At 48.9% G+C, this 16,793-nt stretch overlaps 1 protein-coding gene across 1 annotated transcript in view; it reads right to left on the bottom strand.

Annotated features, from left to right (window-relative positions):
* The window catches only part of CIITA (class II major histocompatibility complex transactivator), a 38,723-nt gene that overhangs the window by 18,403 nt on the left and 3,527 nt on the right, over window positions 1-16,793 (bottom strand). Inside the window, 5 exon segments of the mRNA XM_077773314.1 lie at window positions 93-137; window positions 2,754-2,828; window positions 3,014-3,076; window positions 5,657-5,752; window positions 6,002-6,145. Of these exon segments, the coding sequence (XP_077629440.1) occupies window positions 93-137; window positions 2,754-2,828; window positions 3,014-3,076; window positions 5,657-5,752; window positions 6,002-6,145 (423 nt within the window).

The raw sequence follows: 16,793 nt of genomic DNA, 5'->3' as shown, positions 1-16,793 counted from the left end.
TGAAGAGGCCCTGCCTTTCCTGCCTCAAAATCTCTCTGGGGCCCCCACCCTCACCCCGACCCCCACCCCTGCCCCACCCCTATGCTGCTCACCTAGCTTCCTGTGCTTCGAGTCCACAGGCAGTTCCTCTGGGAAGGCTGCAGAGAGAAAATCATGGTCAACTGCCCCAAGGAAGGCATGGTCCAAGTGCTGAGGGGCTCGTGAACCCCAGCAGCCCAGAGGGCCTTGCCCAAACCCCACCTTTCATTTAGAGAGAGAGAGAGAGAGAGAGAGAAGGAGAATCTCAAGCAGGCTCCATGCCCGACACGGAGCCCGTCATAGAGCTCGATCCCATGACTCTGGGATCATGACCTGAGCCGAAATCAAGAGTCAGATGCTCAGTCGACTGAGCCACACAGGCCCCCACTCAAACCCCAGCTTGAAGCGCCCAGGGAAGTGAGGCACTGGAAGAGACTGAACCACAGATGGGACACAAGATGAGAGTGAGTTTAGAACAAGAAACCAGCTGCTTTGGGTCCCTTCCTAGCTGTACGTCTTTGAAACGTGGCCTCTGTGAGCCTTTGCTCACTCATCTGTGAAACGGGGGCGGGGACCCCTACTTTGCAGGAGTATGTTGGAAATGGGCGAGTTAAGCATCAAGTACCAGCACACCCAGGGAGAAAAACCCTGTGTGTCCCTCAGCAAGGGGCTGATTAAACAAATTGTTCGCCCACCTGGTGAAATTCCACGCAGCCCTAAAAAAGAACAAGAAAGCTATCTGACATATGGGGAAGTAAACTGGTGTCTGCAATTTACTCTGAAATGCTCCCAGAATAAAATGAATGGATGAGTGGGTGGATAAAGGATGGACAGATGGATAGAGATGTGTTAAGAGAAATAGAGCCAAACATCAACTGTAGAATGTTCATGGCACGCCTGTGCTTGTGGGCCATACGCTTCTTTCACCTTTACTGTATGTTGAAAAAGATCATAATAAAATGCTGGGGGAAATATTTGTTTCAGGCAGGGAAACTGAGGGGCTGGGGGACAGGGGTGGGAGGGAGATTTGTTTTCACTGAATATTCTTTGCACCTTCTGAATTTTTATAGCCTTTTTATAGCACGCACCTGCTCTACCTGTTCAAAAATAAATAGGTACAAGTCCAAAAGATGGTCTAGAACATTGGAAGTAATCAACTGTTATGCTCACTTTACAGATAATTGCATTCAGTGGACATTTATTGACGGGCTACAGCAGGCACCATGTTAGATTCTTGGGATGCAGTAATGAGTAAGGAAGACAAGATCTCTGTCCTTACAGCAGGAAACTAGTCAAAAGGCAATAAATAAAATTAGTCCAGATAGTGGCAAGCACTAAGGGGCTAGGAGAGACACAAAGTAAAAAAATGAGGGAGGTAATCTATGTGGAAGGNAAAGGATGGACAGATGGATAGAGATGTGTTAAGAGAAATAGAGCCAAACATCAACTGTAGAATGTTCATGGCACGCCTGTGCTTGTGGGCCATATGCTTCTTTCACCTTTACTGTATGTTGAAAAAGATCATAATAAAATGCTGGGGGAAATATTTGTTTCAGGCAGGGAAACTGAGGGGCTGGGGGACAGGGGTGGGAGGGAGATTTGTTTTCACTGAATATTCTTTGCACCTTCTGAATTTTTATAGCCTTTTTATAGCACGCACCTGCTCTACCTGTTCAAAAATAAATAGGTACAAGTCCAAAAGATGGTCTAGAACATTGGAAGTAATCAACTGTTATGCTCACTTTACAGATAATTGCATTCAGTGGACATTTATTGACGGGCTACAGCAGGCACCATGTTAGATTCTTGGGATGCAGTAATGAGTAAGGAAGACAAGATCTCTGTCCTTACAGCAGGAAACTAGTCAAAAGGCAATAAATAAAATTAGTCCAGATAGTGGCAAGCACTAAGGGGCTAGGAGAGACACACAAAGTAAAAAAATGAGGGAGGTAATCTATGTGGAAGAATGGTCAAGGAGGGCCTCCAGGAGGAGGTGACAGGTTAGCTGAGACCTAAAGAATGCAAAGAAGCCTGCTATGGGAAGAACCTCGGGAAAGGGCCTTCCAGATAGGACAGCAAGTTCAAAGACCCTGAGGCCGGGAAGGGTATGTGCGTTATGGAATGGAAGGAAGCCAGTGTGGCCGGAGTGTACTGGCTCATGGGAAGTTTGGAGAAGTGGGAGGGCCAGACTATACAGGCTTTGTGTATGTATTGTGTAGCCATTGGAGGGTTAGCAGACAGCAAAATGATCTGATTTGCTTTGAAAAACCCACGTTGACGGCCAGGTGAGGGCACGTTAAGGAGGCCCGGAGACTGAGTAGGAGGCTCAGAGAGGTGCAGGCACTTGTTCTAGGCCACCAAGACCATAAACAGCAGACTGAGGATTCAAACCCAGTTCTTGCTGACTCCAGAAAATGTGAAGACACCTCCCTCAAACACAGGGTGACAACTAAGGATGGAAGACAAGCCAGGCTCAAAGTTCCTTTGGGAAATGGCAATCAAAATAGCTGGGGACAGAGACACGCCTGGAGAATGGCCTTTAGCACCTGGCCTGTCTGCCTCCTCCCTGGGTCACCAGGAAGGAGCAATGAGGGGAGCGGTGTGTGGAACATCCAAAATCAGCAGAGCACACAGGACTTAACAAGGGCAGCAACCGGGAGCCACAGCAGGCTCTGGAGCTAAGGCAGGGCCAGGGGCAGGCAAGCTGAGGGCAGATCAGAGAGGGGCTTACTCACGTCTTTTCTGACTTGTCTTCTCCTCCAGCGCCTCCACACTCTCGCTGATGATTTCTTCCAATCCTATATGCTCGACTTTGGAGAAAAACCCAGAACACCAACATACAGTCAGTAGATGTCCACAGTGAGCCTTCCTTCATTGCCCCTATATTGGGGTGGGATCTGACCACCCTTCAAGGGGTGACCGTCAGGTGTTGCGTTGTCCCCCAAGGACCGAGGAGGAAGGAAATGCAGGCTGAACCGGGAATCCCCCAACTTACTGAACATGTCTTTGCTCAGGCCGTCCCGTTGTGAGTCCTGGAACACATACTGATCCAGTTCCGCTGCCAAGACAGGAAAAGGGCAGTCAGTCAGTGAGTTCTCTCAGTGCCTTGTGTTGTCAGACCTTGGGGCAGGCACCAAGAAACGGTGACCCTCCAGGCCGGGCGCACACAGGGAGCTCAACCCGTGTTTGCTGAATGAACGATCACACGAGTGAAGGAACACTGAACCTTCAGGGCTCGGAATCTAATCGGAGGGATGATACGCACCCATGAAGACTTAACTATTGCTGTCAAGTAGTACAATGCAGTATAGGAGAGTTGTCACGGAGTTTGAGTTTAAGTTCAACTCCATCTCCAATAGCCCTATTAGCTGTGCAAACTTCGACCAATGACTTAACCTCTCTGGGACTCCATTTCCTCATCTGTGTAATGAGAATACATACTCCCTTCAACCCAGGGATTAGAGGCTGTACCTCCAAGTTAAAGCATAAACACGGGTAGCCAGCATACCATAGGCACTCAATAAATGGTGATTAATGAATTGAAGGGGTACGTGACCTAGAGCCAATAGGGAGACAGTTATCACGGTGAGAGGTCAGAAGAAAGACGGTGTATAGTGGCATGGGTCAATCTGGGAGGGCTCCTGAAGGAAGTGCTCCCGCATCCAAGCTTTGAAAGATGCGCAGAGTCAGAGGGGTGGAAAGCGGAGGGCTTCAGATCGTGGGGATGGAGTGAGAGAAGGCGTTTGGGACACTCAGAGATGGGTGACTCATGCTGGGGAAAGTTGGAGCTTGATTTTATCAGCAACGGAGAGCCACAAAAGACTTCTGAGCTGAGGAACAGCATCAGAGCAGCAATGGCCATGATGGCAGTGGTGGTGATGTTGGTGGCAGTGGTGGGGAGTACCTAACTTCCTCTTTGTAAAATCCTTTCTTAAACACCTGACACAAAGAGACTCGTCCAATCCTCAGCCATCCCATGAGGCAGATGTGATTATTCTACCCATTATGCACACAGGGAAGCCATCTTCCAGGCATATTCCAAGATGCCTTAAATGACTGCATGCTCAGGGCAGGCCATGGCCTTCTAGAAGCACAGAGAAAGCCCACAGACTTGAGGAACAGGCTTGAGTGAACCTTCCGCTTCCACTGGCTTTGGCCACTTCAACTTCCTGGGTAGATGCTCCCAAGCGAAAAAGCCCCTAAATCTTAAAGAATGCTCAAATCCTTCATCACTGCCTCCAGTTGTGAAGAAATACGAATGCCTTCATCACCCAACACTTCTGCTTCCTCAAGTAAGTTCCCAGGAAGGAAAGGAAGTGGGCAGATTTCCCAGTTCTGTAATTTTTGAGACACGCACAGCTACTATTCTCTCCATTTTCTGCTTTGCGTGCTACTGGATTAACTGTTCACTGGGGGGAGGCCGGCCACATTCATGCTGAGCACAGACCTCCTCAGTGATGTGGTTCTTGGGTTGCCAGGAAAAGGGCTGTTAAGAACAGTTGTGCAGCTTGTTCACTGCATATAGGTGCCCAGGAGAGGACAAGTGGAGGCTGCATCCTCCAGAAGAAGGGGCATCTTTTTCTAATTCAACAAAGCCTCTGTATGAAACGGTAGTGATTCTGGTGAGGAGGGAGACGTTACCCTACTCCCCTCTAAAACAAAACAAAACAAAACAAGACAAAAAAAACAAAAACGGAACAAAAACAAAACACAGAAACAACAGCAACCCCTCTCTCCAAAGAGTTCTGCCCTTATCAGGAAGCTGTAGCTCTTTTTAAAGCTGCAAATCAGCCTCTCAGCTTAAGCCTTAGAGAACCTCCCCACCCTAGACACTTTCCTTTTTGTGGTTAAAAACAAAGATCTTATGATGAGAAAGACCGAGGTTCAAATCTCACACCTGCCCATTACTATCTCTCCTGCAGCCTTGGGTACATTGCTGTGCCTCTCTAAATTTCAGTTTCCTCATTTGTAAAATGGAGGCACTAATAGTATCTACTTCCTTTGTTGTAAGGATTCAAAGCAATAACACACATACAGTGAGCAGCATGTAACAAGTACCCCCAAATAGTAGATATTACAGCTACTTGAGTGGTTTGGCTTAGGAACTGGGGAGAAAAGGAGGAGTGCCTGGTATGGACTGTGGAAGGAAGGAAAGAAGAGCAAGAAATATAAAAAGGTATAGAGGGGCACCTGGGTGGCTCAGTTGGTTAAGCATCTGACTTTTGGTTTCGGCTCAGGTCATAATCTCACAGTTTATGGGTTTGAGCCCTGCCTTGGGCTCTGTGCTGGCAGTGCAGAGCCTGCTTGGGATTCTCTTTATCTCTTCCTCTGCCCTTTCCCTGCTCTCTCTCTCTCAAAATAAATAAACATTTAAAAAGGTATAGAAATGGAGGCAGAGGATGTAAAAGTGAGATTTGGATTGTCTGATAGTTACTAGCAAAGGGGTCGATTTCCCTTATGATTCTCCATCTCCCTTCTTCCCTGGAGTCTCTGTTTTTAGCCCTCGCTCTGCATCCGCCTTGCCTTGATTTATGAAGGACAGGCCTGTTGTGGCTCGTGGTGAATGGAGGGTAACAAAAGAGAAAAAGGAACTCTTCCCCTCAACTGGCCTTTGTCTGGGTTCAGAACGCTTCCTCACCGATATTGGCATAAGCCTCCCTGGTCTCTTCATCACCTTCTATGTCACACAACAGTCTGCTGAACTGCTCGCAGTTGATGGTGTCCATGTCGGGTTCTGGAGGGAAAAGTCCCTTGGATGAAGCCGGAAAGATCTGGGAAGAGGGCTGGTGGGGACGGAGGAGGGGCGGAGAGGGGCTGGGAGAGGTCCCCTTTGGGAGCGTGGAGCGAGCCCGCGGTTTTGGAGCTGTCCGTGGTGCTGACCAGAGCTCAGCAGCCGGAACGTCCCCTGGCGGCTAACTGTCTCCACTGCAGGCTGAGGGGGGCGAGGACGGACTTGGGAGGGGCCCCAGGGAGGAAAGCTCACCTGAGCAGAGCTCAAACTCCTCTCTAGCCAGGTCCGTCTGGTCATAGAGGTGGTAGAGCTGCAAGGGGTCAGCACTGCTGTTGAGAAGCTCCAGGTAGCCGCCTTCCAGAGGCCCCAACTCCATGGTGGCACACTGCCCACTGCCTGAAAGAAGACATGTTCAGCCATCGCATGGAGTGTTGGGCAAATGTAGATGGTTAACCTAACATAGTTCCTAGCTGGGTCACTCAGTGAAGGCCAGAGTTCGGGAGGGCCAAAGAAAGTGAGCAAAAGTGCCCACTCGTCACCTCTCACACGCTCAGGGCAGTGGAGAGAGGAAGCTCTATTTTCTTCCTCCAAGGAACTTACAGTCTCTCTGGGAAGATGCCCATGATACAGGGAATGGAGCTGGAGAAATCTAGATTCGAGACATCTTATACCTGGGAGCCAGGAGACTTGGGCTCCACATATGGCACTGCCGTGAGTGGTAACAGTTGAGATTTGTAGACCACCTACTATATGCCAGACACACGGGCTAGCACATTTCATTCTCACATCAACAACCATATGAGGCAGGTGCTATTACTATCCTCATTTTCCACGTGAATAAACTGAGGCTCAGAGAGGTGAAGTGACTTACATAACATGACCATGTCCAAGGGGAACTGGGAACTTGTTCTGGGCAGTCTGATGCAAGGATGTGCAATTAAGTGTCATGCTTTACTGCCTTGGGTGAACTTGAGCAGGTCTCAGAGCCTCTCTGTGCCTCAGTTTCCTAATATGTAAATTGAAAATTCCTAATCTGTTAAAGCAGATTCTAAGATTCTTCATTTGGTGAAGGGCGTATCAGATGCCTCAGATATTACTTCACTCAATCTTCCAAATATTCTGGACATGTCCAATAAAAACTTGTATATGAAAGTTCGTAAATGCATAACTCATAGTAGCCAAAACATAGAAACAACTGAAATATCAATCAATGAATGAATAAACAAAAGATGATAAATCCATACAATGAAATACCATTCAGCCATAAAAAAAGAATAAGGTACTGATACATGCTACAACATGAATGAAACTTGAAAACATTATACTAAGTGAAAGAAGCCAGACACATTGACCAATATATTGCATAATCCCATTTATCTGAAATGTACAGAATACATTACAGATTACATTACAAATCTTTACAGATAAGTAGATTAGTGGTTGGCTAGGGTCAGGGAAGAGTTGTGGAGAACACTGGGGAGCAACTAACCCTAGGGTTGGGGTTTCTTTTGAGGGTATGCCAAAAATGTTCTTCAGCTGACTGTGGGGATGGTTGCACAACTGTGCGAATATACAAAAAAATCACTGAGTTGTGCATTTTATTTTTTAGATTTTTTTTTTTTAAAGAGAAAGAGAGCACACGTGAGTGTGTGTGTGGGGGAGAGAATCCCGAGGAGGCTCCACGCCCAGTGCAGAGCCTGATGCAGGGCTTGATCTCACAGCCATGCCCCTGAACTGTGCACTTTAAATGGGTTAATTGTCTGGTATGTGAATTATCTCCCAATAAAGCAATAAAAACAAAACAAAACACTGACTCTGGGAGATAAGCATTATCATCTCCGTTGTTCAGAGGAGCCAAGTAGCCTCCAGGATCGGCACAGCTGTTACTGGCTCCTCACTCTGAAACCTCACCTGTGTGGCTCCGGGGTTCCTGGCCCTTCCCTAGCAGTCCCTGATTCCATGGAGGGGGCCTTGCCTACAGCTGCTGTAAGAAGCACCATAAAACTTGAGGAGCTTAAAACAACAGAGCCTTCGTCTCTCACAGTTCTGGGGGCCAGAAGTCCAAAATCAAGGTGTTGGCTGAGTCATGGTCCCTCCAAAGGCTCTACGGGAGGGTCTTTCCTTGCCTCTTGAAGCTTCCGGAGACTGTTAGCATCCCTCTATTTGTGACCCTGTGGCCGAATCATTGTCATCTCTGCCTCAATGGTCCCATTGTCTTCTCTTTATGTCTCAAATCTTCTGCCTAACTCTTAAAAGGACACCTGTCCTTGGATTTAAGGCCTACTTAAATCTACCTAAGTCATCTACAATAATCCAGGATGATCTTATTTCAAGAGGCTTAACTTAATTATACCAGCAAAAACTCTTTTTCCAAATAAGGTCACATCGGTTGGTTCTAGGGATTTGATGAGGACCTATATTCTGGGGGCCACCATTCAACCTCCTCTACATGAAATGCAGCTATGCGCTCAAAGGAATCACCTCTTCTTAGAAGAGGTGGCGAGAGAGTTGATCCTGAAGGCCAGAGGCACCTTCTGAGTGCCCCTGCCTGGGCCACAAGGAAGTGGGAAGGACAGCAGAGGGTAGAACCATGAGAAAACACACACACAACTCACCAACACACCTTCCAGCTGCTTCTTTTCATTTGACTCATTAACAACGCTCATCGCCTCTAGAGGGTCTCCATATAGACCGTGGATATCACAGGGAAGGAAATTTCCAGTCCAACATGTGGCACTGGCTGGGGCTGCCTGTTGATAATGGGTTGAGTGGGAGCCCAAACATAACCCAACAGGAACCCAAACATAGCAGACTTATCTCAAAGGCCCAGCCAGCCATGACTGGAGGAAGCAGAACCGAAAGATGAAGCCACCTCCCTTTTCTTGTTGTGAGGCCAAGCCTTGGGGGGGTGGGGGGGGAGAATTCCTCCTCTCCCAGCACATTGGCCTGAGAGCCACACAAGAAATCTACTGTTCTCTCTGGGTAGGTAAGAAAAGAACTCCCTTCCTTAAATCTTGCCTGCTGCCTCCTTTTCAATCTGTGCTGTTTATCAGCAGCATGTATAGTAGCAATCCGCCTCTTTATCCAGGCAGTGGTGTCGCCAGGTGACAACAGCTCTGGCCTGACCCCAGAAATTTCACGAATGAGTTGGGTGACTTTGGTCGAGTTACCCAAACTGTTTTTTCACAGGGTAACAGGTCTGCCAGGGACCTTCAAGTTCAACCTCCTTCACTCTACAGAGGAAATGAGACCCTGGGAAGGCACATGACTTGCCCAAGGCCCTATAGCCTGTCTCCGGCCGAGCCTGCCCCTGTTCCTCCCCAGATCAAGACTCTCAGTCCAGTGCTCTTTCCTGCCAATCAAAATGTTTCCATTCAACAAACAACCTCAATCATATCTAGACCTAGGAATAGGGACCAGTTCTATCACGCATGGGCGATGGCAGGGAGTACAGGAGGCAGGAGGCTGAAGAAGTGTAACCCAGCCTCAGTTATTGACGGGCTCAGCTTCAAACTTTGGATGGCATCACCAAATGCAAACACCGGAGAAATACATTGACAGAAGAGATAAAAGGCCAACTTGTGTGAGCTCTGGAGTCAAGTGGCCTGTCTCTAAAACCGCTCCTACCTGCCAACTCACTACAAGCTGGGCAAGTTCATTGTATCTGCCTCTTGGAGCCTCAGTTTCCTCATCCGTAAAATGGGAATCATAACTGGTACCCCATAAGGGTCAGGAGAGTTAATTCTCATAAAGCCCTCAGAAAGGTGACTGGCCCTTATTAAGTGCTTATTGAATTCTGGCTTAGGACGGTATCCGGCACATGTGTGCTGAGCACAATGTGGGTGACAGCCACCATTACTGTCACCCTTATTATGATCAATTCACTTCTAACCTCTGTGACTGTGAGGTGGACAAAGGACCCTTTCTCTTTCATTTCTGCCTACACCACAACACTGTGAAGCCAAGCTTTGTGTCCTTTGACATAAGGAGACCCTACGGCCCCCATAGGAACAAGAAAGCCCCACAGCCAGCAGTGACACCTGGGAAGTCTGCTCATGTCCCCCATCACTACCACTGAGAAGCTGCCTGGGAGAAAAGTCATCCAAGCTCTGTGTCATTAGCTTAGCCCAGACAAGAAGACATCTACTCTCAGACGCCCTCAACATACACCCCGGCACCTCCCTTCCTGCAACCCCAAGATCAGCCTTGCACTATGCACTTTCTCTTGTGGGCTTCTGCCTCCACCCCCCACTCCTACCTCTGAGCTCCCAAAGAGCTCTAGGGAGAAGGCAGGATGGAGTATTAATGCCCATTTGATAAACGAGGATACTCAAACACTTCGGTGAACTGGCTTGTCCGAGGTCACCTGGTTGGAGAGCTTGAGTTTGAACCATGGCTGGGAGGCATTCAGCGAGTGACTTAACCTCTCTGAGTACCTGTCAGTTTCACACTACTGGATCAGGATAACGACGCTTCCCTTGTGGGACCACTGAGAGGCAGAGAGGGGCCCTTGGAGGCCCGCAGGAGGCCCATGGGCAAAGGAATTCCATTGTGTCAGGACGCTGCAGAGCTGGGACTCAGTTCCGAAAGTCTAGTCTCCCAAATCCATTCATGCCAAGATCTACTTCCATCTTGGCTTGGGACCTCCCCATATTCCCACAGCCATGTTCCCTACGCCTCTGGATGTTTAGGAAGTGCTTCAAAGGCCCCTAATTGAACTCTTTCCCCCACATGCCACTCTAGAGGGGAATGGGGACAGAGATGGCTCAAACCACAGAGTCCCCTTCAGTCCCCGAGAGTCCCCAGGGCAGATCCTATGTGCCAGGAGTCCCGTGAAGGCAGGAGCCCAGTCCACAGGCCCTAGCCCTGTCTAGCTCATCTATGCCTGGACTCCAGCGCACTGGAGCGGGCTGCCTGCAGCGGGCTCTCTCCCTCCATAAAAACACTGCATAACTAGAATTCGTAGGTGCCTGCTGAGCGCCAGGCAGCAAATGACACGATGCATGGACCTTATTCCATTCAGTCTAGGACATACACGTGTGATCTGTATTCCCATTTCTCAGGTAAAGAGACAGGCTAGTCATCTGGGATCTGAGCAACTGCTTGGCTCCAAAGTCACAGCTCCTTCCAGTCCCTCGTGGTCCTCAGCCGCCCTGGGGAAGTGCCCTCGCCTGGTGAAGCAAGGCGTGGGTGACATGATGATTTCTCCTTTTGAGGAGCCGTCTGGGGCACAGCAGAGAAGTGGTCTGTGTCTTTTTGGTAAATGAGTAGTATTTTTAGAAGGTCCTCTTTGAACTCGCCTCCCTCCCCCCCAGCCCCCCCCACTGGGCTACCACCTTCCACATCCAACTTGAGTAAATTTCCTAATCTTTTTGCCACCAAAAGTCCCTTTGGGGGTTCATTTCTGTCCCCACTTTGTACTACACCACAGATTTTGAAAGACCATACACACCAAAATGGTGTCTGAAATAAATGCCTTCCTCTCTCCCCTGCTGGAAATCAAGTATTACCAAACCGTTCTAATTCATACTTAAGTAACTTCACATCCACCATCTACAGCTCCCCAGTCTGCCAGTATCACCATCCTTCGCTGCTGGGAGATTCTTTTCTGTTTGGGGCTGTGCTGGGTACTCTATGTTTTATCTTATTTCAATTGTCACAGCAACTCTGGGACAGTGGTATTCTTATAGTCATTGGGCAGGTGGTGACGAGGTTAGCCTCAGTTTATCAGACACTTTCTTCCCAGAGAAAGGGGGGTGGGAAGTCTGTCCTTTGGGGTCTAAGGCAGCATCGAGAGGGAAAAAGAGGCACCTTGGCTAATCCCACACTCTTCAGCACTGCTCTGCACTGTGGTAAAAGAGCATTAGAAAAAATACGTCCCTGTGTGTTAACCATACTTCTCTTCCAGAGGAAGGAATGGAAAATCTTGGAACTGTGTGTCTAGTAATGTGGCTTTCCACTCCAGCTCCGCCTTTGATCTTGACCTCTGAGCCGTAGTGGGTGTGGAGATCACTCAACAGAGGCATTTGGTGATTCTAGATTCCTCGTTGCTTGTCAGCCTTTCCTGCCTTCCCCTCAAAGCCCCCCCTCACACCACCTTGCTGCCTCACTTCAGGACAAACTGCTTCCGGAGGTCAAATGGTACCAGGAAGTCAGAAGCCTGGGGTCACCTATCTTCCACAACCAGCCCCAGTCGGTATGTCTGTGGGGCTAATAGATCAAACAAGTTCCTCTTCTCGTGAACTGTGTAGACCTCCAGATAAACTCTAAGGGACCAGCTGCACTTTTTTTTCCCTCCAAATCTGTAAAACAATGATTTACTAAGCATCTCCTACCAGAAAAAAAAAAAATCCAGGGGCCCTAAATAGGTTTAAAACACAGTCTCTGCCAAGAAGCTTGCACTATAGACTCAGATAATATGTTAAGAGGGAGATAAAACATGATAATAATACTAATACGGTGGTTAAGAGTGCATGGCCCGGGTTCAAATCCCAGTCCCTCCACTGACTGTGTGACCTCACATAAGTTACTCAGCCTCTCCTGTGTTGTGAAATCTACTGCCCTTGGTTGGCACGGCATCTATGTCATTGGGCTGCTGTGTCTTGTCTCGGGTGACATATCTGGAAAGTGCCCCAAAGTAAAAACAACAAGGCATCACTCGACACTGTACAACTGGCCGAAGTTAGAAAGCGAGGCAATGCCACAGGTTGTTGGTAGGAGAGGCTGGTGCAGCCTAAGAGGCCGGGCACCACTTAGAATACCTGAGGATGCAGAGACCCTACAACCACGCAGTTCAAGTTCGGGGGTGTAGACATCCCAAAGAAATGCTCCCATAGCTCCGCAGAGACCCCCAGCAGATGATTCACTGTACTATTTGTGGTGGCAGAGTGTGGAGGCCACCTGGGTGTCCACTGCTGAGGGAGGGACAGTTAAAAGTAGCCACGGCAGTCCATGGAGGGTGATGCCCTGATTAGAAGCAACAGACCACGGGGCGCCTGGGTGGCTCAGTCAGGCGAGCATCCGCCTTCAGCTCAGGTCATGACCTCACAGTTCATAAGTTTGAGCTCCGCATCAAGCTCTGTGCTGACAGCTCGGAGCCTGGAGCCTGCTTCCAATTCTGCGTCTCCCTCTCTCTCTCTCTCTGCCCCTCCCCTGCTTTCATTCTGTCTCTCTCTCTCTCTCTCAAAAATAAATAAACATTTTTTTAATTAAAAAAAAAGAAACAACAGACCAAATGAACACAGAGCAGGGCAGGTGGAACTTAAGAAATAGTAGAGAGCAGAAAAGTCAGAAACAGAACGAGCTCTGAGAGCCCAAATCCAGATGTGCACAGTGAGACACGTGAGAAAAAGCAGCAAGAATGATACAGGACCACTGCACACACCTTGACTGCATTAGCATGCAAATCTCAGAACAGGGGGAGGGGACAGAGGGCCCACAACCTTCCCTCCCCAAGGGGGCTGCACAGAATACAGTTCAAATGCAACTCCAGATGGAAGTTTAGACCTTGGTCTCCGAGAGTCGGACTTGACAATTTCAACTGCGATGGCGGATACTACAGTGAGCTGCTCAGATCAGCCCCTTGAGGTCGAGGTGCCCACCTGCCAGCTGCTGGGGGGCAAGGGGCTCACAGCTCTGGGAATAGCTCAAAGTCACACCCCTTCTCCAAGGGGAGCCCACATCCAAGGACAGGTCCCTGCAAAGGTCTGGTCAATGCCTCAGTTTGCAGTAACCCCCCAAAGTCTGTCCCAGCTTCAGTGTGGAGGGCGGTGCTGAAACTTCTGCTGAGACTTACAGCAGCCCCAAGCTGCCTCTGCCCTGTCCCTTCGGTGCCCACACCTCACCTCTCCCCCAGGAAACCCCCACACGTGCAAATCTCCATCTCTGAGTCCGCTTCGAGAACCTGACCTGAGACCAGCTCGTTCTGTTTCTCTGCAAGCGGGGCCTGGAAATCAGTCAGAACCCCACAAAGGACCCCACAGAGACCACCTCTGAGAGCTCGGGCAAGCCCCCTATCTTCTCTGCCTCTCTCCTGGCCAAGGACATTCCCCTCATCGTGACTTGGAGAATCTCTGGGGATTCAAACGGGATTCAAATGGTATACATGCCTGTAAATGGCACAGTTACTGGGGGCGAAGGGCCCAAAGGACCCAGGAGGAGAAGGCAGGAGACCCAGCTGCAACTGGGAGACGAGGGGTGGTCAGGGCTTGTCCAGAGCACAAGTCCCCTTCAGGCTTGGCTGGCCTCTCCCGCCTCCAGGTGGCCTTCCCTCTGCACGCCCCAAACATTCCAGGCTGCTGCCCTCAATGACCCGGAAAGGAGTCCAGCAGGTTTTTCCAGGGAAGGCAACTTGAGCTCCTGGGATGAGGAGGGGGCAAGAATCCACAAAGCCGGGCCCTCAGCTCCAGTCCTGACCCTCAGCTTAAGGCCACCTAAGCCAGGGCCGGGCTGAGATGGATCACGGGCCAGCCCTGCCTGCCAGGGTCTGACCCCAGAGACAAGCGATTGGCACACTTGGCTGCGAATCAAAACAGCCTGGAAAGAACGCTACCCACCCAGCAACCCCGGGCCTGATTCCCAGAGGCTCTGTGTTGGTTTCCACCCCAGCCCCCACCCCCTCCAAGGCTTCTATATTTTTAAACAGGCACTGGTCAGGCCCCCTGACATGCACACTTGCCTTGTAGAGAATTAAGAGGTTTTATTTTCAAGGCAGCCTGGGTTTCAACTTGCCAAGAAGACCCTGGCCCTTCAGCCCGTAGGAATTTTTTTGAACACTGGGAAGTGTGCGATTCTCCTTCCCACAAGGAGAGCCTTCTAGACTCTCCACCTTTCCACTTCTTCCCAGCCAAGAACCCCGGAATCGGATTGAACACTTCCTCGGTACTTCTAGTTTTCTTTCCAAGAGTCCCCCAGCAGTTGTCACCGGGCCCCACAGCCCGGATTGTTACAATAGCTGCCAGGTCTTTCCGCCAATTAACTCTCCCAAAGCTCCGGTATTCGTCAGCCCCCTTTACAATTGTTTTGGTCACATCTGCAAAACACCTATTCTATAATTTGCCTTTATGTTTTCCTTGAAATAAGATTTTTAGAAAACAAACATATTTATTTTAAAACAAATCTTTCCATGGGGCTCCTGGGTGGTTCTGTCGGTTAAGCGTCCGGATTCTTGATTTCGGCTCAGGTCATGATCTCACGGTAGGTGAGATGGAGCCCCGTGTCGGGTTCTGCGCTGACACTGCAGAGTCTGCTTGGGATTCCCGCTTTCCCTCCCTCTCTCTCTGCCCCTCGCCCGCTCGTGCGCACACACGCTCGCTCGCTCTCTCAAAATAAATAGTGAATGTTTAAAAACATGAAAGAAAACTTTCCAGAATTGAAGTCAGGAAATCAAACACATCCCAGCACATGAATGCTCATAGCGCACTGTTCATAATAGACAAAATGTGGAAACATCTCAAATGTCCGTCGACAGATTAATGGATGAAAACAATGTGGTCCATCCATACACGGGCTATTATTTGGCCATAAAAAGGAATAAAACACTGACACTTGCTATAACATGGATAAACCTGGAAGACAAGCTAAATGAAAGAAGCCAGTCACCAAAGGACAAATATTATATAATTCCCCTTATGTGAGGCACCTCGAATCATCAAATGCATAGAGACAGGAAATAGAAGGGTGGTTGCCAGAGGAACAGGGACCATCAGTCTGGGGTGATGAGAAGATTCTGGAGAATGATGGTGGTGATGGTTATAGAACAGTATGGATATATGTAATGCCTCTGAACTGTATACTTAAAAGGGTTACATTGGTAAATTTTGTTACCCTTAAAAAAAAAAAAAAAGGAAACTTTTCACTACCTCCCATGGGAGGGGCTGGGAAACGGTCCTTGCCACTCTAAACAAAATAATGTTATCAGAATAAAGGCAGCTGCTCTACCATTCTGTTAAAACGAAACATGAGCAAGTATGAGTGTTGGTAAAGGCAGCTACACACAAAAATGGAGAAGGCTCGAAAAAGAATCAGGAAAGCAATGATCTCTTCCTCTCCACGAGAACCAGTGTCAAGTAATACCTCTTTAAGAACTGTCTTTGGACCACCCATCACATATGCTTCAAAGTCTGGAAACCTCCCTTCCGCCCACAACTTCCCCTCAGATCATTCTGTACTATCTTTCCAGAAGCTATAATGGTTACTCCTGGCTCAGGTATATTCTTTGGTGGTTTTTCCAAAGTACTTCTGTGCATGTTGGTCAATCACCAAGATAGTGAGCGCCCTGTGTTTTTTTTGTTGTTGTTGTTTGGTTTTTAATGTTTATTTATTTTTGCGAGAGAGAAAGAGAGAGAGAGAGAGAGCACAAGTGGGAAGGGGCACAGAGAGAAAGGGAGATACAGAATCTGAAACTGGCTCCGGACTCCGAGCTGTCAGCACAGAGCCTGAGGCAGGGCTCAAACTTGGGAATGGTGAGATCATGACCCGAGCCAAAATCAATATCAGGATGCTTAACCGACTGAGCCTCCCAGCCAACCCAACAGTGCTCTTTGTTTTATCTACCTTATGGATGAATCTCTGAGAGGGAAATCATTTGTTCAGGGTGACTGATGGCAAGTCAGAGGGCCAAGTCCAGAAGTTTCCCCTTCTTCTTCGGGTCACTTCCCTGATTGTCCGGGATTGACCCCAGACCTTGGTGTTGAGTCCTTTTGTTAATTTCCTGACTACTCATCACAAGGTACCAGGCGCTGGGGTGTCAAGAGGTAAAACCAGGTCCCTGCCATCAGACCGACTTTGTTGTATCAGCAAGACTCTCTCTGACTACCCAGGACCTGCCCTGCCTTTGTAGAGGCTCACACTCCAGTCCAGGGCTTGGGCTCTCCGCACTCTTGGGCTCAAATCTTGACTCTACCAACAGCTCAACTATGTGGACTTTGATAAAACCTGCTTGGGGAAGTCCTCATGGTTTTGTAACATGGTGACAGCACAGGGTGGCCACATCAGTGCCTCTCAATGCCTGTATAACCTGTGGACCTCTGATACAGAAGACAGC

Source organism: Crocuta crocuta, unplaced genomic scaffold (genome assembly GCF_008692635.1).
Source record: "Crocuta crocuta isolate KB4526 unplaced genomic scaffold, BGI_CrCroc_1.0 scaffold16, whole genome shotgun sequence".
In the NCBI taxonomy this organism is placed as follows: Eukaryota; Metazoa; Chordata; class Mammalia; order Carnivora; family Hyaenidae; genus Crocuta; species Crocuta crocuta.
This window is presented reverse-complemented; position numbering and strand designations above follow the sequence as displayed.